The sequence below is a fragment of the Arvicola amphibius genome, chromosome 2 (genome assembly GCF_903992535.2).
Source record: "Arvicola amphibius chromosome 2, mArvAmp1.2, whole genome shotgun sequence".
NCBI classification, from domain to species: Eukaryota; Metazoa; Chordata; class Mammalia; order Rodentia; family Cricetidae; genus Arvicola; species Arvicola amphibius.
Window position 1 is genome coordinate 16523810 of NC_052048.2, and position 22893 is coordinate 16546702.

The 22893-nt window shown below is 44.7% G+C and overlaps 1 protein-coding gene across 3 annotated transcripts in view; it reads right to left on the reverse strand.

Moving 5' to 3' along the window:
- Etv6 (ETS variant transcription factor 6) overlaps positions 1 to 22893 on the reverse strand; it is a 237420-nt gene that overhangs the window by 4543 nt on the left and 209984 nt on the right. For all 3 annotated transcript variants that reach the window (XM_038319522.1, XM_038319524.1, XM_038319523.1), the window contains 2 exons: positions 20413 to 20958; positions 829 to 971 (listed from right to left, as the gene is read on the reverse strand). In XM_038319522.1, coding sequence (XP_038175450.1) covers positions 829 to 971; positions 20413 to 20958 — 689 coding nt within the window. The remainder of the gene's footprint in view (positions 1 to 828; positions 972 to 20412; positions 20959 to 22893) is intronic.

The following is a 22893-nucleotide window of genomic DNA, read 5'->3' on the forward strand; positions in this document are numbered from 1 at the left end:
CACTTGGCTCTGGTCTGTCATTGTTAATGGGCAGTACACAGAAGGTCCCCCAGCGACTCACGCACTTACAGGTCTGTTTATGGGTCCTCAGCATATTTGCCCATGTCCTTTGGCTGCTCTTCCTCAGCTGGGAAAGGGCTCAGGCTGCCTGCTCAGGAGGCTTGAGGCTCAGCTGTGCCACCTCAGTATCTGCCCCCACCTCCACCCCTGGTTTTGTCCTAGAGTTCCTTCTTTGTCAGCTGGCCTGGCCAGTTATCTCCTTTTCGTATCTGCACATTTGAACCGTCTTCCTTACAATATAGGACTATGTTTTGAATTCCACTTCCTCTTTCTACTTTGGAAAACTGTGGGGGCAGGCTCTTTTGCACCTCTTGCTGGAAAAGGGGGGTGTTTTATAATCAGAACATATTTTCCATGCAGAAATGGACTTTTGTGAAAAAGGGAGTTTCCAACTGCTGGGGACAGAAGTGACACTTCCCAAAGGTCCCTGGTGAGTCATACAGCTCTCACTACTTCCCTATTCCCCAGTACCTAAGGACCACAGGGGAGGCAGGTCCAGGTCAAGGAGGGTGGCTGGGGGGAGGACCCTTCCAATCAGTCTACTGAACGGAGCTCTGCTGGGTTAATGGGCCCTGGGCAGAAGCAACACATGGAAAAAGGCATCTTTAATCATTTCCTTCCTGCACAGCTACCGAATTGTTTGTCCAGCGAGGGAAGAAACAAATAATCACCAGCAGACCCAGGAGGCAGAGAAGACAGCCACCTTCCAACTCGCGGAGGAAGGCGATTTTGGCACCAGCTTTCCCAACAAATATTTGGCCTTTTTACCTTATGGTTTCCCCACAGGCGAGCCAGTCCGTTGGGATCCACTATCCGGAATATTTTGGATTCCTTGTCTTCCCATCGGATGAAGTTTTCGTACCGGCTGTCAGAGAGCAACTGATAGACGTAATCCCAAAGCAGTCTACAGTCTGCAGGGGAAGAGGGAGAGTGCTGTGGGCAAGGATTGTTGTGGAGGCCGCCACAAGATTCAGAAAAAGGCTTTGTAACCGCAGCTTAGCCCTGGTTTTGACCGATGGTCCTATTTCCTCATTTCACAGATGAAATGGGTCCAGAGAGAGCCTGTGAGCTCCTGTTGACCTCTGACCCAGGAAGGCTGGGTGCTGACCGAGGTCATCACCTCTACATGAGGACCAAGGAGGAGGAAAAGACTTGTTCAAAGTCACGACAAAACCTGAAGGTGAACCAGACCAGCTGAAGGATAAGGCACCAAGCTGTACCTGCAAATGAATAAACAGGCTTGGACAGCGGGCTACAAAATGGTTAGACGGACAATGGAAGACAGTCTTCGTGTGTGTGTGTGTGTGTGTGTGTGTGTGTGTGTGTGTCTGCAGGCCAGAGGTTGACACAGTGTCTTCCTCAATCACTCTCCATCTTATTATTAACTTTTTCTATGTGAGTGTGTGTGTTGTATGTGTTCACACTAGGAAGCCAGAATGTATGGCCATACGTGTACACATTAGGAAGGCAGGGTGTGTGGTATATGCGTTCACACTAGGAAGGTAGAGTGTGTGGGCATATGTGTACACGTTAGGAAGCCAGAGTGTGTGGCATATGTGTTCACACTAGGAAGGTAGAGTGTGTGGGCATATGTGTACACGTTAGGAAGCCAGAGTGTGTGGTATACGTGCACACACGGAAGGCAGAGTGTGTGGCACATGTATTCACACTAGGAAGCAAGGAGACACTGGGTGTCCTCCCCCATCATTATCCACCTTCCTGCCTTGAGCCAGGGTCTCACTGAACCTGAAACTCACCATTCTGACTAGGATAGATGACCAGCAAGCTAAAGGATCCAGCAGTACCAATCACCCTCCCCCAGTTCTGGGGTTACAGCCATGCATGGCTATGCCTGACTTTTATATGGTGCTAGGGATTTAAACTCGGGTCTTCATGTGTGCATAGCAAACACCCCACTGAGCTTCCTCTCCAGCCCCTTTATCTATCTTATTCATTCATTTATTTTTGAGACAAGCTCCAGGAATCCTCCTGTCTCTGTCTCCGCAGAGCTGGGTTTACAGATATATACTTTCATGTCTGACTTCTTATGTGAGTACTGGGATATCACTATCAGATCTCCATGCTTACGTGGCAAACACTTTACTGAATGACCCATTTCCCAAGACCAGAAAGAAAATCTTGAGGTTCTAATGAGAACGGCATGAAAAAAAAGTTAAAAGATTAGAGTTTAAAGATTATTCTGAAGTTGGCAGGAGATGCTGAATGGATAGAGGAAGACAGGGGCTAAAAAGAAAGGAATAAATGAGAAACGATGGGAAATTAAAAACTTTGTGGCTTGCTGACGTTGGCTGTGGGGACTGTGGCTAGCATTTTAAAAAGAAATACAGATAGTCTCATTAAATCATTCTTTGGTGGTCTTTCAAGCTGCTTTATCATAATGGAATCATGGTGGAAAGGAACTCGGTGCAAGAAAGCCATTTCTCATGTGCAGAACTGATACCCGATGATGAGGTCAGGCAGCAAACATTCATCAGCTGATGTAGTGTGGCCCTGTACTCTGCTCAGTCCAGTGGATCCTTGGCTTTCTGGGTCTATCTGGTTCATTCTCCAGCTTAGCCCAACTGGTAAAGCAGAGACAGACATGTGCCTTCCATGTACTGCTAATGTTGGATTGGCTCCTGGCTAGGAGTAGAAGATGCCTTTTCCAGTTGCTTACTCCATGGTTCCAGGGGGTTGACCAGATGGCTAGGAACAGAAGACCCATGACTGAATGCGCATGTTATTTATTTATGTATATGTGTACACACCTGTGTGGATAAATGTGTATTACATGCATATGGGATCCTATGGAGGCCAAAAGAGGGTACTTAAATCCCTTAAACTTGGAGCTGCCATGTGGGTGCTGGTAATTGAACCCGAGGTCTTTGCAGGAAGAGCAAGTATTCCCAAGTAGCTTTCTAGCCCCTGTTAGTGCCTTTATAAAAAATCTCTAAAAGATCCCTTACATACCTACCTGTGAGGACACGGCAAGAAGAGGCTACCTAGGGTGAGGAAGCCCATTCAGCAGCAGGCCTCGGACCTGCTGTGCTCTGCCCCTCAGCCTTGCAGCCTCCAGAAACCTGTGGCACAATCCTTTCTATGCCCTTTTCCTCACTCTTCTCCGATACTTCCTGCTTTTTTATTTTTTTGAGACAGTTTCAGTATACAGCCCAAACTTGTAGAGCCTTCCTATCTTAACCCTCCAAGTGCTGAGTGATGCAGCAGAGCACCATATGAGGCTAATTCCTGCTGTTTGTAAGTCATCTTACGGCATTTTGTACCAGCAGCCTGAACAGACTGAGACAAGAACAGAGCCGAGGCTCCCTTGTCCAGGTTTGGTGGCACGAATGGCAAACGGCGGGCACATTTGAGTTTCCTGTAGTCTCACCCAACTGCAGAACATCTCCCTAAGCCAAGCACATTCCTATCAAATGCCATTCAGTGAGGGGAAGCAAAGGTGTGCACGCAGTCCATTATGCATGCCCAAATAGCAGCAACCATGTGTGCTTGTGCCTAAGCGTAAGTCCGTGTGTACATGGAGGTCAGAAATCAACGCTGCATTTTCACTTGCTACCCACAGTAGTTTTTGAGACCATGGTCTTTCATGGACCCTGAAGGCCATTGATCAAACAGACTGATGGGACAGTACATCCCAGAACCCTCCTGCCTTCACTTATCCAGTAAGAGGATTACAGGGGTGCACCAAGCCTGGATCTAGTGTGTTCACCTTAATAAGATTAACACAAGGCAACTGAAGTCCTCTGGGTTCCAGGCCTCCTGAAGGGTTCAAACTTAGCATGGACAGCTCTCCTGACCTCCGCCCCCACGTGCACAGGGATTTCCTATCACACTTTCTTTCTCTTACTACCATGGCGCATTCCTGGTACCATAAAACTACCCAGCATCCCTCAAATGATTTCTTCAGCTAAAGGCTTTCCCAGCCCTGGGGGTTCAATCTGCTCTCTCCAGGGTATCCAATGGGGTTCCAGAATGTGACGACATGATATGTCCAATGAGTGGCAATTGCTGGGCAGGGCTTGCCAGACAACAGCCTTCTCTGGAAAGCTTCACGAACATTTGTGTATTGCAACTTTTCCCCCCTTTCATAAATTTGGAAATAACCCCAAACAAGCTTCCAATTGATCACTCGAAACGACATTTAATCCAGCAAAGCCAGCATCAGCTGTGTAATAAAAACGTTGACATTTAAGACACACTGAATTACTCAGCCACTAACGGAAGCAGCAAGGGGAATTTTACGGCAGAGAGCAGTTGCTTCAAGCTCAGAGCGTCAGTGGCTTTTATAACACTATTGATTTCTGTTTCTTTAAAAAATTATGCCTAGATGATAAAAATAACTGTCTGACCACACAGCCATGTTCTCTCTTATTTACTACTGAAGCATAAGCTATTTGAGTTATTGTTCTTTTCAATATTTCTTAAGGAAAAGGCATATCCTTTTGTTCTCTAGGTCTTTCAGATATGATTATCAGAGACCACCTGGGATTTTCTAGCTTTGTCTGACTCCATATTTGTCCAGATGCACTCTGATCTATAGTAAAAATACTATAATATAAATAAAATGCACTAAATTCTAAAAGCAGAAGTCTATTCTTCTATAAAACTGAACACACATGTATATTTTTTCTTCTTTCGAGATAAGGTATCTCTTTATAATAATCCTAACTGCCCTGGAACATGCTCTGCAGACCAGACTGGCCTTGAACTCATAGAGATCTGCCACTGCCTCCAAAGTGCTGGGATTAAAGTCGTGTGCCACCACTGCCTGGCTGTCTATTGTTTTTTAAACACAAGTTATTTATTAATTCTAAGTGTGTTTCTCTTAGAGAGATGATGCCTAGTGTTAATGTCATCTTGACAGACTATGGAATTGCCTGGAAAATGGGCCTCTGGGCATGTGTAGAGGATTATCTGACTGAGTTATCTTAGATGGGAAGACCTGCCCACTGTGGGTGTTGCTATTCCGTAGGTGGGCTCCTGGACTATATAAGTGGAAAAAGAGCTGAGAAGCAAACAACAACAACAAAAAAGCTTCCATTCAACTATACTGTGGAATATTATCCTAAGATGTGTTACATTTATTTATGCTGTGGAACGTTCGTTTTAATGATACAAAGATGCATTTCATTCTTTTATGTTGCATTTGTTTAACTCTGTGAAACTGTGTTACTTTGCCTGTCTAAGATACCTGATGGTCTAATAAATAGGTAGGAGAAAGGATAGGTGGGGCGGGCAGGCAGAGAGAATAAATAGGAGAAGAAATCTGGGAGGAGAGGATTGAATAAGGAAAGGAGGACGCTAGGGGCCAGTCACACAGCCACATTGCCAGTCGTGGAGTAAGAATGAAAGTAAGATATACAGAAGAAAGAAAAGGAAAAAGCCCAGAGGCCAAGGGTAGATGGGATAATATAAGTTCAGAAAAGTTGGCTAGAAACAAGTCAAGCTAAGACCGGGTATTTATCAGTAAGAATAAGACTCCATGTGTGATTTATTTGGGAGCCTGGTAGCATCCCCCTACCCCCGCCACAAAAGCCAAGAGTAAAGAGTAAGAACAAACAAACAACATTTAAGCGTTCCAACGTGGGGCCAAAGCAGAAGAAAATCCATCACCAGTAGCTCTCTGCTTTCTATCATAGCTGCTTTGAGCTCCCTCCGCCTTCCCTTCCCTACCGCAATGTGTTTGCTGTACCTGGAACTGTGAGCCAGAATAAAGCCTTTCTCTTTGCAAACTGCTTTTGTCCAAGTATTTTTTTCAGAGTAAAAGGAAAAGAAACTAAGTACAAGGGTCCTTTTTCCATATAAGGACATTTGAGTATTTTAAAGAAATGCCCATCAGTTGGATCATCTCTCCTTAAGAGGAAGTTTATGGAATGGATTATCTCAGATAAAGCTACTTTCTAACTGCAGGAACAGTTCCCTGTTTCCTGATGGGTGAGGTACCGACCGGGCTATGTGCCTCTAAGAAGCATTGTAAAAATCCCTTCCTGTGGTTAGGGGGAAATAGTTTTACTCCCACGGCTGTCTCCTACTAGACTTTTTGTCTAAACTCACAGAGCAGGGACTGTAAAAAAGGAGGGCAATTCACACATAACCAATATGGCTTCTAAAAAAATAAAATAAAATCTCTGTTAGGCAAAACCTGTATTTAAAAATTTTGAGTAGGCAGGTCAAATTATAGGCAAAGGGAATGTGTAATGATGGAGAATAATTTAACTTACCAGAAAGTTTCCGAGAAAGTTATTTTATGTTGTTTCCCTGGCTCAAATAGAATTCTAAGCAACACTCCTATGAACCTGGCCAGTACCATGGGTTTACGTATGCATTACCATGGGACACAGCTGAATGTGTTAAAATTGCTAAGTTTACTGAAAGTTCAGCACCAGAGCAGGTACAGTAAGATACAATAAAAAGTGACAGCTAACTTGCAACAGCCACTGTTCTGAGCGGAGGGGTGATTTTTCCATCGTAGGGGTGTCTGGCAATGCCTGGAGACACTTCCAGTTGTTAGAGCTGGGGTGGATGGAGGTGCTTTTGGCTAAGGCTACACAGGACAAGTCCCTACGTCAAAGCATTCTTTGGCCTAAATATCAAGCGGATGGAAATTCTGCTTATAGGAACGCAGGTTCAGGGCATTAAGGGGTCCATCTGCCATAACGGCACGCTCCCTCCCTCCGGGCTTGTTCTGCGATGGCCCAGAAGTAGAGCCTACATACAGATCCGGCATTACCAGCTGTGTGGTGACGACGGACCACGGACAACTGCTTGTGGTGTGCTGTGGCGCAGGAAATTAGAAACCGTGAGTGCAGAGCGGCACACTGGGGAAGGGTGCCTTGGGGACAGACGACTAAGACTACGGGAACCACCTTGATGCTTCCTGGCTTCCCGTGGCGTGGCTGCAAACAAGCTGGCTCTCCCGTGCCTGGTTAGTTATGCAGCGGGAGGAAAGGGGACACTGGGCTCAAACTCATATCCCAGTGAGATACAGCCTGTAGCTGGAGCCCAGTACTTCTGCTTTGCTATAGATGGCTGCAGCCTCTGGATTTCTATCCAGGGACGGCAGAGAGGTGGGGACATGGGGTTACAGGCACACAGAGACTTAAATAAGTGGAAATTTACAATCTTCCCAAGTCCCATGCACCATTTCCTCTCAGCCACACTGCTGTTGCTCGCTCTATTTTTTTAAAACAGCACCCTGAACATTCCTTTTCTTTAGAACTCTTTGATTTCACGCTGAAAACAAGAGTCCATGGCCTTAGCCAGAATGTGAGAATTGAGAACCACTTAGAACATTCCAGATGGAGTGAACGGTCTCCCCATCCCAGGGCTCACCAGGTCTTTGTCATTATCTTATCCACCTAAAAGGGACACCAAGCAAAATGGAGGGGACAGAGAACATCAAGGCAAATCCAGAAGGAAGCTGGGGAGAGGACTCGGAGGGATACACTTTGTGGGTTGGCCTCCCTTGATACAGATCCTGCCTCCTCCTGCCAATGCTGGTGCTAGCTCAGGATGGAGCCCTGTGCTGGCTGCACCAGGGGTGCCCCTCCTATCTCTCCGACCCACAGTGTGACAGCTCTGTGGTGAAGCGGAGAAGGGACGCTGACCTGTGGGCACTAACCCACTCATGTGATGTATTCTCCTGGTCTTTTACTATCAGCCCAAAGTGCTCAGAAACGTGCACTATCCCAGTGTTACAGATAAGAAGGAAGACAAGCCTGGAGTAATAGCTCTTCTCCAGTACCCAAGAGCTGCATTCCACCCTGCGGACCTCACAGAATGGGTAACACACAGGTCCACCCTGCTTTCCTGGGGATGCCCTGGCTCTCTAATACTAGACCCTACACCAAGAGAGGTCTCTGGGCTGAGGGTTCCAGAGGCTCAGTCCCTGAGATGGTACAGGACAGGGTTGCTCTTTCAGTGTTTGCAAAACAACTATAGGGTCCTTTGGCTGATGGAGACATCCCATAACTATGGGATCTTTTGGTTGATGGAGACATCCCATAACTCCGTCCTCTGAACTCATGTGAGACCTCCACTTCTTATACATAAAGCTTAGGAATGACTTGTTCCCTCATTTTTATAACTTTTTGTTTATTTTTGTTGAAGGCTACTCCTGACGCTCATTTACAGAGGGGGAAAATCCAAAGTCTCATTTGAAGTTGCTCACACTCAAAATTTCTGGGAAGGAAATGGAGAAGGCAGGTGGGAGGCTGAGTACAGTGTGTGTCCTCTACTGCCACAGGGTCTCCGGGGCCAAGCCTCCCACTACTGTCCCTGAGTTTTCTTTTCTTTTACCCCCTTTTACTGAAAGTAGATTTTTTTTCTCACATAAGTCCTGATCACGCTTTCCCTTCCCTCTACTCCTCCACTTCTCCCCAACTCTCCTCCCATCCAGATCCACTCCATCTCTTTCTTTTATTAAAAACTAATAAGCTTCTGGGGCTGGAGAGATGGCTCAGTGGTTAAGAGCGCTGCCTGCTCTTCCAAAGGTCCTGAGTTCAATTCCCAGAAACCACATGGTGGCTCACAACCATCTGTAATGGGGTCTGGTGTCCTCTTCTGGCCTGCAGGCATACACACAGACAGAATATTGTATACATAATAAATAAATATTTAAAAAAATAACATCAGTTTAAAAAATTCTAAGAGATAATAATAAAACAAAAGCCAACACATTGGAATTGGACAAAACAAACAAACCAACGAACAAACAATCAGAAGTAAAAGGGACCAAGAGAAAGCACAAAAATCAGGGACCCACTCACTCACACACACATTCAGGAATCCCATGAAAACACTAAAGTGGATACCGTATTATATACGCAGAGGGCCGGATGCAGACCTGTGCAGGCTGCCATGGTCTGTGAGGTCACTGTATATTGATTTTATTGACTCAGAGGGTCTTGTTTTCTTGGTGTTCTCCATCCCCTAGGGCTCTTCCACTCTTTCTGCCTCCTTTTCTGGGGTTCCCTGAGCTCTAAGGGGAGGGATTTGATGGAGACATTCCGTTTAGGGTTGAGTGTTCTAAGGTCTTTCATTCTCTGCATATAATCTGGCTGTGGGTCTCTGTATTTGTTCCCATCGGTTGCAGGAGAATGTTTCTCTGATGATGGCTGAACAAGGCTCTGATCTGAATATAGCAGAATATCATTAGGAGTCATTTTATTTATTGCTACATACTTTTTAAACAGCCAAATAGCTATTTATTTACTAGCCAAATAAATATCTAATTTTATCTGGATAGCCTTCACAGGTGTGTATACTTTAGGAAACTTCTACTGATTAGGTTTCTATTATACTACCCCACAAATGGCCTGCAATTTTAGGGGTCTCTCCCATATTCCACACTGCTTCCCTCTGGAGGCTTTCTGACTTGAGTTTCTGTGCAAATAACTCCTCCAGTCAGTAAGCCAAGTCACGAAAGTACACTGTGTGGGTTTGTGACAAGCATGATATAAAGCTCATGTCCCCCTAGTCACATGCTGAATGAAGATGGATTCTTGAAGGTAAGCATTCTTCAAGTCCTCCTAAAGATCCGAGGATCTGAAAGACTGCCATGAACTCTGTCACTGAGGAGTTGGGAGTGAGGGGCTTCTGAAGTGGGAGGGAATTCTAAGTCTTAGCTGTGGGATCAATGAGTCCACTGACCAAAGGCATCCTGGAAGAAGTTCAAGTTTGACAAAATTGGGAGAGTGCAGCAAGAGGTATGAGGTACACACAAGAAAGGACAGACTCTGCTGCCATCCTGGTCATGGGCTTGGACCAACGTCCCCACTCTTGTGTAGTGAATGAGCTAAGAATGAACTAGGAGGCTGGAGGTGGTGGTTCGAGCCTACGAACTCAGCACACTGAGACAGGAATTGAGGACAGCATGGGCTACCCTATCTCAAACAAACCAACCGACAGTGGATTATAAAACAAATGTCAGATTAGCAAGGAATTAGTCCTTGGCAGATAAATATCTGCCAATTATGGCCAAGGAAGGAACAAAAAGAAAATCTACTGAAGAGAAAATCAAAACGACCTAGCTTAAATGTTTTTAAAAAGGTCTGTCTGAGTCTAGTGTGATGGTGTCCGCCAGCAATTCCAGCTCTCAGAAGGCTGAGGTAGGAGGATCAGGAATTCAAGAACAATGTCTTACACATAGAAAAGACAGGATAATTTTTGAATAAATGAACAAATGTGTGACTATGAATTCAAATGTACAAAGAATCTATGTTACTGAGGGCATTTTGTTTTATGTTAACGATGCTACGGCGATTGTACTGTACTGTTCTCGGAGCATAGCCTGCAGACCTGAACTTGTCGACTCTCTTACATCATTTGTTATTGCTCTTCTCACATGCCTCTGACATGCCTCATCACCTCAAGTGCAGGTATTTCCTCGCCAGCAAGACTGCTTCATCAGCCTATGTTATGTCTGAGGTTCTCAGCATTCCAGACTGTTCATGAGAACAGTGATGGGGGACACGGGTCTGTGCTCCAACAGCCTATGTCATGTCTGAGGTTCTCAGCATACCGACTGCTCATGGAAACAGTGGTGGGGAACATGGGGCACCCCACTTTTTATGCATAAGGTCAATTGGTTAATATTTAAGACTTTGTGGCCATAGGCTCTCTGGAGCAATTCATGCTTGGAGTATTCATGCTTAGATTATGGTTTGAAAGTAGACATAGACAATCATTTAACAAATGTGGAGCTGTCTGTCCCCAATAAACTTATTGACAACATCAGGTGGTGGCTGGATTTGGCCAAGACCTCCAATCCTTGCTGGGAAATCTCCAGGTAGAATGGGGAAACAGACTTGGGGCTGTTATGACTGATATCCATCTTCAGGTTTACCTGGAAAGTCATTTCTAGTGAGCTCATCTCGTCCTAAGAAGGGACTCCAACACAAAGCCTGATGCTTACCCCCAGAGGACACTTTCCAAGGTCTGCAGTGGGTACCGGAAACCATGGTTCTGACTGCATTCTGACACACAACATACAGTATTATTTTTTCCTATCTATGCATGCCTATGATAGCACCTGATTTATAAATTACATACAGGAGACTGACAAAGCAATCAGTAATAAAATATTACAACTGCAACGACAGTTCATAGTGAGTTATTTAAATAGCTGCTTTCTGGAATGTCCCATCTCATGTAAAACTGAAGCTGCAGGTGGGGGTCTACTGTGCACACTGGGAACTTAGCCCACAGCAGCACATGACGTCACTCTCATCAGCTATAGCTCTGTACTCACGGCCAATGCACTCGATGCTTCTGAAACTCACTGGGGCGGGGTGGGGGAAAGCACACTCTAAGCCTTCTTCTGCATGTGGGTAAAAGTTGGAGGAGATTGACAGATTGACTTCCCACTTCCCTCCCAAACCCTTCCTGATGACAGTGGAAAATATGGACAGAAAGAAGCCCAATGTTATATTATATAAGCTATGGACTGGTCAATAAAAACAGGACCTAGGAATCTGTTCTGTGAAATGTTCTACCATGAATTTTCCAGCTTCTTAAACTATCCTTGTGCATGCTACCTAAGCATGCTACCTCTGAGGTACCTTTCCAGCACCCCGGACTCTTAATAACAACCCCTCTTATAATCTCCAAAATAAAAATAAAAAACATATTATATTTAAATAGATTTAACTTGTATTTAAACTGCCAACCACGTACTAAATTTTATTATATGGTTAATACCCAGGGTAAACTGTCATAGCTTATATGGTCTTTTACTTGCATGATTCACATTTTTTTTTTTCAGAAGAGTTTATGAAATGTGATTTTTTTTTTAATTGACTCACATAGACTCGAGCTCTTGGCCTCGTATCTCTAATAGAAATAGAAGAGAACACGGGGCTTGGTATCTTGTATTTGTCCTGAGTTTTCTCCATCTAGAATGGCCCCTTTCTCTTTACTCCCCACAGCCTAAGCAGTATTTTTATTTATTTATTTAAAAATTGTATTTTGAGACAAGGTCTTGCTATGTTAACTAGGCTGGCCTTGAACCCACAGAGATCTGCCTCTGCCTCCTAAGTGCTGGGATTAAAGGCAGATTCCACCACACCCTGCCCCTTGAGCACTCTTTAAAGCCCATCTAAAAGGCAGCCCAGACCTCCTGTGGTACTCAGTAGGAATCATAAGACCTGTATGCATCACAACCTTTACTTTTAGTGAACTGTGCTCAGCTCTCTTACGTCAAAGACCGAATCTTTTGCCTCTGTGAACTCCCACCCTGTAAGAGTGCAAGCACACAGCCCTCTTACCTGTCTGAAGGTCTAAATCCTCCCATACCCAAGCCACTCATCGGAATGGTAAGAATCTGGGCTTGTCATCCCCACGCCATATAATAATCAAAACACAAAACATACAGAATAAAGAACAGATATTAAGAGCTGCAAAGAAAAAAGGTCAAGTAACATATAAAGGGAAACCTATCAGAATTACACCTGATTTCTCAATGGAAACCATGAAAGCCAGAAGAGCTTGGATAGATGTGCTACAGACACTAAGGGAACATGGATGCAAGCCTAGACTACTATACCCAGCAAAGCTTGCATTCACCATTGATGGAGAAAACAAGATATTCCAGGACAAAAACAGATTTAAACAATACGTAGCCACAAATCCAGCCTTGCAGAAAGTAATAGAAGGAAAATCACAAACCAAGGAGTCCAACAACGCCCACAATAACTCAGGCATCTAGCGACCCTTCACCAGCACAACTAGAAGAAGGGAAACACACAAACTCTACTACAAAAAATGACCGAAGTTAACAACCACTGGTCATTAATATCACTTAATATCAATGGACTCAATTCATCTATAAAAAGGCACAGGCTAAGAGATTAGATACGAAAACAGGATCCAACATTTTGCTGTTTACAAGAAACACACCTCAACCACAAAGACAGACACCTACTCAGAGTAAAGGGTTGGGAAAAGGTTTATCAAGCAAATGGCCCTAAGAAACAAGCCGGTGTGGCCATACTAATTTCCAACAAAGTTGACTTCAAACTAAAATCAATCAGAAGAGATGGAAAGGGACACTTTATACTCATAACAGTAAAAATCCTTCCGAATGAAGTCTCAATCCTGAATATCTATGCCCCTAATATAAAAGCTCCCACGTATGTAAAAGAAACACTTCTAGAACACAAGGCAGCCATCAAACCACACACGCTAATAGTTGGAGACTTCAACACTCCTCTCTCACCAATGGACAGGTCAATCAGACAGAAACCTAACAGAGAATTGAAAGACTTAATGGAGGTAATGAACCAAATGGACTTAACAGACATCTATAGAACATTCCACCCAAATAGGAAAGAATATACCTTCTTCTCTGCGACTCATGGAACCTTTTCGAAAATTGACCATATACTTGGTAGGTAACAAAGCAAACTTCCACAGTTACAAAAAAATATTAGTAACCACCTGTGTCTTATCGGATCACCATGGATTAAAATTAGAATTCAACAACAATGCTACCCCCAGAAAGCCCACAAACTCATGGAAACTGAACAGTCAACTACTGAACCACACCTGGGTCAAGGAAGAAATAAAGAAAGAAATTAAAGTCTTTCTTGAATTTAATGAAAACAAAGACACAACATACTCAAACCTATGGGACACAATGAAGCAGTGCTAAGAGGAAAGTTCATAGCACTAAGTGCCCACTTAAAAGAAAACGGAGAAAGCACTCATTGGTGACTTAACAGCACACCTGAAAGCTCTGGAAAAAAAAGAAGCAGACTCACTTAGGAGAAGTAGAAGACTGGAAATAATCAAACTGAGGGCAGAAATCAACAAAATAGAAACACAGAAAACAATCCAAAGAATCAATGAAACAGGAAGCTGGTTCTTGGAGAAAATCAACAAGATTGACAAACCCTTAGCCAAACTAATCCAACGGCAGAAGGAGAACACGCAAATTAATAAGATCAGAAATGAAAAGGGGGACATAACCACAGACACTGAGGAAATTCAGAGAATCATTAGATCTTACTACAAAAGCCTGTATGCCACAAAATTGGAAAATGTAAAAGAAATGGACAGTTTTTAGATAAATACCATATACCAAAGTTAAACCAGGACCAGGTAAATGCTCTAAATAGTCCTGTTAGTCGCGAAGAATTAGAAACTGATATCAGAAACCTCCCTACCAAAAAGAGCCCAGGACCAGATGGTTTCAATGCGGAATTCTACCAAAACTTTCAAGAAGACCTAATACCCATACTCCTTAAGGTATTTCATAATATAGAAACACAAGAGTCACTGCCAAATTCCTTCTATGAAGCTACAGTTACCCTGATACCTAAACCACACAAAGACTCAACCAAGAAAGAGAATTACAGGCCAATCTCACTCATGAACATTGACGCAAAAATTCTCAATAAAATACTGGCAAACCGAATCCAAGAACACATTAGAAAAATTATCCATTACGATCAAGTAGGCTTCATCCCAGAGATGCAGGGCTGGTTCAACATACGAAAATCTATCAATGTAATCCATCATATAAATAAACTGAAGGAAAAAAACCATATGGTCATCTCATTAGATGTTTGAAAAAGCATTTGACAAAATTCAGCACCCTTTTATGATAAAGGTCTTGGAGAGATTAGGGATACAAGGGTCATTCCTAAATATAATAAAAGCTATTTACAGCAAGCCGACAGCTAACATCAAATTAAACGGAGAGAAACTCAAGGCTATCCCACTAAATTCAGGAACACGACAAGGCTGTCCACTCTCTCCTTATCTCTTCAATATAGTGCTTGAAGTTCTAGCAATAGCAATAAGACAACATAAGGGAATCAAGGGGATTCGATTTGGAAAGGAAGAAGTTAAACTTTCGTTATTTGCAGAGGATATGATAGTGTACATAAGCGACCCCAAAAACTCCACCAAAGAACTCCTACAGCTGATAAACTCCTTCAGTAACGTGGCAGGTTACAAGATCAACTCCAAAAATCAGTCGCCCTCCTATACACAAAGGATAAGGAAGCAGAGAGGGAAATCAGAGAAGTATCACCTTTCACAATAGCCACAAACAGCATAAGATATCTGGGAGTATCTCTAACCAAGGAAGTGAAGGATTTATTTGACAAGAACTTTAAGTCTTTGAAGAAAGAAATTGAAGAGGATACCAGAAAATGGAAGGATCTCTCCTGCTCGTGGATTGGGAGGATCAACATAGTAAAAATGGCAATTCTACCAAAAGCAATCTATAGATTCAATGCAATCCCCATCAAGGTCCCATTAAAATTCTTCACAGATATTGAGAGGACAATAATCAACTTTATATGGAAAAACAAGAAACCCAGGATAGCCAAAAAAATCTTATATAATAAAGGTACTTCTGGAGGCATTACCATCCCTGACTTCAAACTCTATTACAGAGCTACAGTATTGAAAACAGCTTGGTATTGGCATAAAAACAGAGAAGTCGACCAATGGAATCGTATAGAAGACCCGGATCTAAAACCACAAACCTACGAACACCTGATTTTTGATAAAGGAGCCAAAAGTACACAATGGAAGAAGGAGGGTATCTTCAACAAATGGTGCTGGCATAACTGGATGTCAACCTGTAGAAGAATGAAAGTAGATCCTTATCTATCACCATGCACAAAACTCAAGTCCAAATGGATTAAAGACCTCAATATTAATCTGACCCCACTGAGCTTGATAGAGGAGAAAGTGGGAAGTACTCTACAACAAATGGGCACAGGAGACAGTTTCCTATGCGTAACCCCAGCTGCACAGACATTAAGGGCAACATTGAATAAATTGGACCTCCTGAAGCTAAGCAGCTTCTGTAAAGCAAAGGACATTGTCACTAAGACACAAAGGCAGCCTACTGACTGGGAAAAGATCTTCACCAACCCCGCAACTGACAAAGGTCTGATCTCTAAAATATATAAGGAACTCAAGAGACTAGACTTTAAAATGCTAATTAACCCAATTAAAAATGGGGCGCTGAACTGAACAGAGAATTCTCAACAGAAGAAGTTCAAATGGCCAAAAGACACTTAAGGTCATGCTCAACCTCCCTAGCTATCAGGGAAATGCAAATCAAAACAACTTTGAGATATCATCTTACACCTGTCAGATTGGCTAAAATCCAAAACACCAATAATAACCTTTGCTGGAGAGGTTGTGGGGTAAGGGGTACACTCATCCATTGCTGGTGGGAGTGCACACTTGTGCAACCACTTTGGAAAGCAGTGTGGCGGTTTCTCAGGAAATTCGGGATCAACCTACCCCAGGACCCAGCAATTCCACTATTGGGAATTTACCCAAGAGATGCCCAATCATACTACAAAAGCATTTGCTCAACTATGTTCATAGCAGCATTATTTGTAATAGACAGATCCTGGAAACAACCTAGATGCCCCTCAGTGGAAGAATGGATGAAGAAACTGTGGAATATATACATGCTAGAATACTACTCAGCGGTAAAAAACAATGACATCTTGAATTTTGCATGCAAATGGATGGAAATAGAAAACACTATTCTGAGTGAGGTAACCCAGACCCAAAAAGATGAACATGGGATGTACTCACTCATAATCAGTTTCTAGCCATAATTAAAGGACATCGAGCCTATAATTTGGGATCCTTGAGAAGATAATAAGAAGGTGAACCCCCCCAAAAAGATATAGTAATCCTCCTGGATATTGGAAGTAGACACGATCGCCAGGCAAAATTGGGAAGTTGAGGGTGGGGCGAGACGCGGCCAAGGGAAGATGGGGAGAGAAAAGCGTGAAGGGGAGAATGGGGGGAGCTCGGAGGAATGGGATGCTTGGGATACAGGAAGGGTGGATATGGAAGCAGGGAAGCATATATCTTAATTTAGGGAGCCATCTGAGGGTTGTCAAGAGACCTAACCCTAGAGGGGTTCCCAGGTTTCCAGGGAGACGCCCCCAGTTAGTTCCTTGGGCAGCTGAGGAGAGGGAGCCTGAAAAGGCCAGTTCCTATAGCCATACTGATGAATTTCTTGCATATCACCATAGAACCTCCACCTGGCGATAGATGAAGAAAATGACTGAGCCCCACATTGGAGCACCGGACTGAGCTCCCAAGGTCCTGATGAGGAGCAGAAGGAGAGAGAACATGAGAAAGAAAGTCAGGACCGTGAGGGGTGCGTTCACCCATGGAGACGGTGGGACAGAACTAACGGGAGATCACCAACTCCAGTTGGATTGGGACTGATGGAACATGAGACCAAACCGGACTCTCTGAATGTGGCCGACGGTGGAGGCTGACAGAGAAGCCAAGGACAAAGGCGCTGATCTTTGACTCTTCTGCATGGACGGGCTCTGTGGGAGCCGTCTCAGCTTGGTTGATCACCTTCCTGGACCTGGGGGGAGTTGGGAGGACCTTGGTCTTAACATAGAGTAGGGAACTCTGATGGCTCCTTGGCCTGAAAAGGGAGGGAGGGAGGGTATGGGGGGAGGGAAGGGGGAGGAAGAGGGGAGGAGATGGAAATTTAAAAAAAAAAAAAAAAAAAAAAAAAAGAATCTGGGCTTGTGTTTTGCTCCACACTGGTAAGGAGTGTTTCTGTCTACACCCTCCAGCTAAGTTACTCGTCAGTGTGACATTTGGCAGCACTTTCATCTCTTCCTGTGCTGTGCTCAATTAAAGGGCTTCAAGGAGCTACCTTTTTGCATCAAACAGCAGGTTCGCAGAGCATCTGTAAAGACGTCTCTGGTGCTCCGCAGACAGGCCTTACAGCAGAAACAGCAGTGACTCACAGAATTTGACCTTCAACAAACGGAATCTCTTTTACTAAGCTCTTAGGAACCCAGGAAGACAGATGGATGGGGGACACGGGTAGAGGGATCCTACAAATGGGCAGAGGAGTGTGGGGTTGTCCGTCATCTCTGCAGAACCAAGACTCAGCATCAGATTGTGGACTTGCAGAACAGGACCTCAGTGCTCACCTAACCCCACCCCAGCATTTCATCCCTGCAAAAGCAATGCCTGTCAGTTAAAGTGGCTCATCTGCAATTTGGGTACAGTAGGCAATGTATATATTTAGAGATTTTTACAATATTTACAAAGATCATAAGAATATTAATATACATTTGTATGGGACTCAATCAGTCATCCGTAGGAAAGAATGCATTGTCTCTGGAAGATCTGGTCCTACCTAAGATTATCTTCTAGAACATTCTGTCTTCCTAGAGTCAAGGAAAAACAGAAACCAGGTCTTTCTAAGTGTCCTCAAGACAAAGCCTCTGCGGATACCAAGGTTTATCACTTGACTGAATATTCCACAGGGCTTCATTTGTATTACACCAGATAGCACAAGGCCACTTTTGTGCAAGTATATAATGTAACTGAGCATAGTCCACCATACCTGCTACCTCCCTTTTCTTCCCCCATCCCTTCCTGTTCATTTCCTTTGTTACCCTACATATATTCTTATATTTTCACACCTGTACCTATATGAGTTTAAGTATCTATATGAGACTGAAGACCCACTGATGTGAGATAAGACGATACTCTGCCTTTGTGAGACTGAGTAAGATCACTTACTGGTATCTCCAGTTGCATCTTAACTGGCGAGCCTATATTCCTCATACCACTGATGATTGACTATATGGTTCTAAAAGTGGTGGTAGGATTCAACGAAACAGGTGTGCCACTTAGAAGGGGAAGACGCTATGTATGTCTGACCAATTTTCTCGCCCCTCCCTCCCTTCCTCTCTCCCTTCCCCCTCTCTCCCGCACACCGTCCTTCTGGACTTCTATGCTTATCTCCGGATTCTCAAGAAGTCTGTGGTGAGAGGAAAGCATACGTGCCAGACCTTGACGAGGCGGCCAGGCCCTCAAGGACAGCAACCGCAGACAACAGCCAAGGGACAGCAAGGCCACCCAACCCGCATCTGACCTTGGGGAGAGCCTTGGTCTCTTTGGAGATGGATCTGCTTTGTGGTTTTTCCTGTACCAATGGGCCATGTATGCCAAAGGGATTCAGCCTCAAAAGGGCTGTCGTGAGAACGGGACCTGAGAACCCTGGGTAGGGAAGGAACCAAGACAGGATGCAGCTAGGGCCATTTCCATCCTTCATTAGCTCTCGCTTCATCGTTTTCCTCCAGGTGTCTGGGAAAATGCATGTTTCCATAAGATCCCCCCCCCCGCCCCTTTTCTGCCCCTGACCACCCATCCTATAGTTTCTTCATTATTAAAGCAATCAAACCTCATGTGTAAGCAGAAAAACGACACGAACCCCCATGCCTCCACTCCCCCACCTAACCATCAAACAGCTCATGGCTAGCCCCATTTTACAGCATGTCCTACACCCCCCATCACTAAACTCATAGGACTGTTTGGAATTCAATCCCAAGCACACCCCAAGTTTCATAGCTTTTTTTAAGGCAAGCAAGTCGTAGACAGCTGCTGTTTTGCTGTTGCTGCCGTGGTTCTGACGATCAAACTTTGGGGTGTTATGCATGCTGGACATGCGTTCAACTACCGAGCCACACTTTCGGTACCCATTTTCTCCTGTTCTGTGTGTGGGTGCACGTGCGTGTGTGTGATTCTACAAGGGAGAGGATGCAGTGTGTTAAATCAGTGTTGTATATGGTACATTGGATGCATTTATCTGTATGTGCAGGTACCCGGTGATCTCTCATGAACGGAAAGATAACCTCTAAAAAAAGACTCCACGTTGCCAAACTTGCACAGGCCTCCTGGACAACTCCATGAAAACTGGGGGTGAGGGGGGGGGGTGGGCAGGCTAGCAGAATTTTAATTGGTAGAGTCTCACCCACCCTCCTCGGTTTCTTGTTAGGAGAGCCATTTGGGTTTTTCTAACTTCACTGAAAAAGAATGTGGGTGTGGGTTTGCTCTGTCTAAACCACTAGCAACACCTAATACCCCAATTCCAATTTCACCTCTTTTTCCCCAGGGGAAAGCAGTACGAGTAGCTGCCCACAGGACAGAATTACAGGCACGAATCTGAGACAAAGGTTCTTTACGCTGTGTCTGGTCATTAATTAGCACCTGGAAAATTCAGGATGGGGCCATTAGTGCACTCATAAACCTTTGATTTTAAATGTTTTCTTTGCTTGGCTGTGATTTGAGGTGACTCTCCTTGGGATCTGCATGGAGGACATTTGTTCCTTAACATTTCTGAGGCTCATTAACTCCTCTCTTCCCAGTGGCTCATTAAGCAGGCCATTAGGGACTCTGTCTCATGCAAGCAGAAGCCTCCCTTGTCCTCCCCAATCCTTTGGAGGCACGTTATATGGGGCGCGGTGTGACCTGGCTTCTGCCGTTCCGCGAAGGGTTGGCTGTGAGGGGGCCAAGCTCACTCACCCGCTATTCTCCCGATGGGCATGGCGTGCTCTTCAGGCGGGGACACAGAGACCATGATGTGGTTCATGTAAGCCAGGTCCTCCCGATGAGACAGGTTGATGGGTTTCCCTTCCCTATGCATCCCATCTTCGGAGAGCCGGGACTGTTTGAAATCTACCGAGTGCCGGGGGTTCAGGATCAAAGGGTGCATGATGGGGCTGGGCATCAGCTGGATCACTCGTGTGCTCTCCTGCCAGGGGCTGGAGGGCTTCGGGTTGGACTCCGAGGATGCTGGGCAGTGATTATTCTCCATAGGAGACACTGACAGGGGGTACGACTCCTGGTGGTTATTTTCCTGCTGGAGCCTTGGACCCTGAGCCCTCTCAGCTGGAGAGAGGCGACGGATCATGTTGTCCAGAGGGGACCTCAGGGGCCGCTGCTCGGGGTCAGGAGAAGGCCTGTGGTTTGTGGTGATGGGTGACCTAGGGCGATGTAAGAGTTCAATGGTGGGAGGGTTGTGGTGAACACTCTCTGCAGGTGGCCTGGGCGTCCTCTGGACACAGTTATCTGTGGGCAAAAGAAAAGACAATCACAGATCGCGGTAAACCTGCAGTCCTGGGACCTCACAATTGCTCTCTGGGCTGCTATACTGGTACATGGAGCGCCTCCAACCCAGACTCCAGTGACTTTCCCTATGCTCAAACAAAACATACTTGAAATGGCTTTCCTACACCAGACAAGCTAGGAATGCCCACCGACATTCCATCCAGCATCTGTTAGTGCCTGATAACCCGATTCCCTTCTGTCTCTCGTCCTCGCTCGACTCCTCTGTGCAGGTTCAGATGGAGGGGTTCGTAAGCTTCCCTCTCCAGAGGCTCTGGGGAGCTTACATTTCCATCTTCTCCATCTCCAGGTGTGCTACTGCTGATAATAATGACGACTGCTGGTGACTCTATTCTAGGTACTGGATTTTATTATTTAAAACTTGAACGTATTTATTTATTTATTTATTTATTTATTTAGTATACAATATTCTGTCTGTGTGTATGCCTGCAGGCCAGAAGAGGGCACCAGACCCCATTACAGATGGTTGTGAGCCACCATGTGGTTGCTGGGAATTGAACTCAGGACCTCTGGAAGAGCAGGCAATGCTCTTAACATCTGAGCCATCTCTCCAGCCCAAAACTTGAACATTCTTAAGAGGGAGATACACTATTTTTCCTGCTTAACAGACGATAAAACCGAATCACAGGCAACTTACCCCATGCCATGCTGCCAACGGGTAAAGCATTAGAATCGGAGTCTAAAATATGCATGTGTTACAGTACTTTGTGCCACACAGACCCCAGGGTACTAAATCATCCAGAAACCTGCTCTCAACAGCAACAATTCCTGTTTTACTGAATGGTGAATTTTGTGCTTGAGAGAGTTTTTAGAAGCTTGCCCTTGAATGCACTGATCTTACACGGGCTCAGAGTTAGTAGAGGCAAGGAGGAAGGATGGGGTACACAGGCACCCCAACAACACATGCTCTCCTTTGAACTTGAATGGACTGCTGCTGAGGGCAACACCGGAAGTGAATAGCTGAAGCAGTGGTGGGGCTGAGCTGAGCACGGACCAGCTCACAGGTGAAGTGGTTCCCTGCTAAAGCCCAGAAAGGTATAAAAGCAGAAGAGCTCATGTCTCTCTTCATGGGGTACTCTGGCCACGTGTGTTACTGGGACAGTCTCAGCAGAATGAACACTTCTGCCGATCCCTACTCTGGTCACAGACTTATCCACAGTTCTAAGTGTCAAAACGACGTCAAAGACTTCACCTTTGTCTATATGAAGAACCTGAAAAGGGGAACTGGGCCTCTACCAGGGTCAGCAGTCAGAGAAAGAGGTGGGGTTGGTTCCCTTAAGACTTATACTGGGTTGGCATGAAAATGGAGAATTTTTTTCTTTAAAAAATCCTACTACATCTCCCTAATCATGTGAGACAGTGAACAAAAGAAACACTGACTGTGGCCCACGAGAGTCAGAGAAAGGGAAAATATGTTTCATGACTGTTGTATGATCTGTGGCCATAAATTCAACAAACCCTTACTTATTGGGACAAATATCATAGGATACTTGTTTAATAATCTAAATCACTAAATAGCAGAGTACTAATCAACTGGGAAAAGGAATGAGAGACAGTTCAATACTTTGCTGGAAACCAATATTCAGGCAATATGGTCAGATATAAAAGGGATAGTAAAGGATTTAAAACCTGCCACCGTTCATCTGACAAGAGGAAGAGAGGTTCCAGTAGCAATAACGGCAGTGGATCCCTCAGACTAAATCTCCTACAGACAGACTTTATAGAAACTGGATATAAGACACTCAAAAAAGCCATGTAAAGGTATTAGACAGTGACCCCAAATAGACAAAAATACGAGGGTCTTTATTCTTCATAGAGCAAGGTCTGGGAAGTTTTCCCACAAGAGTACCCTCATCAGTGCAGCACAAGAGAAAGCCA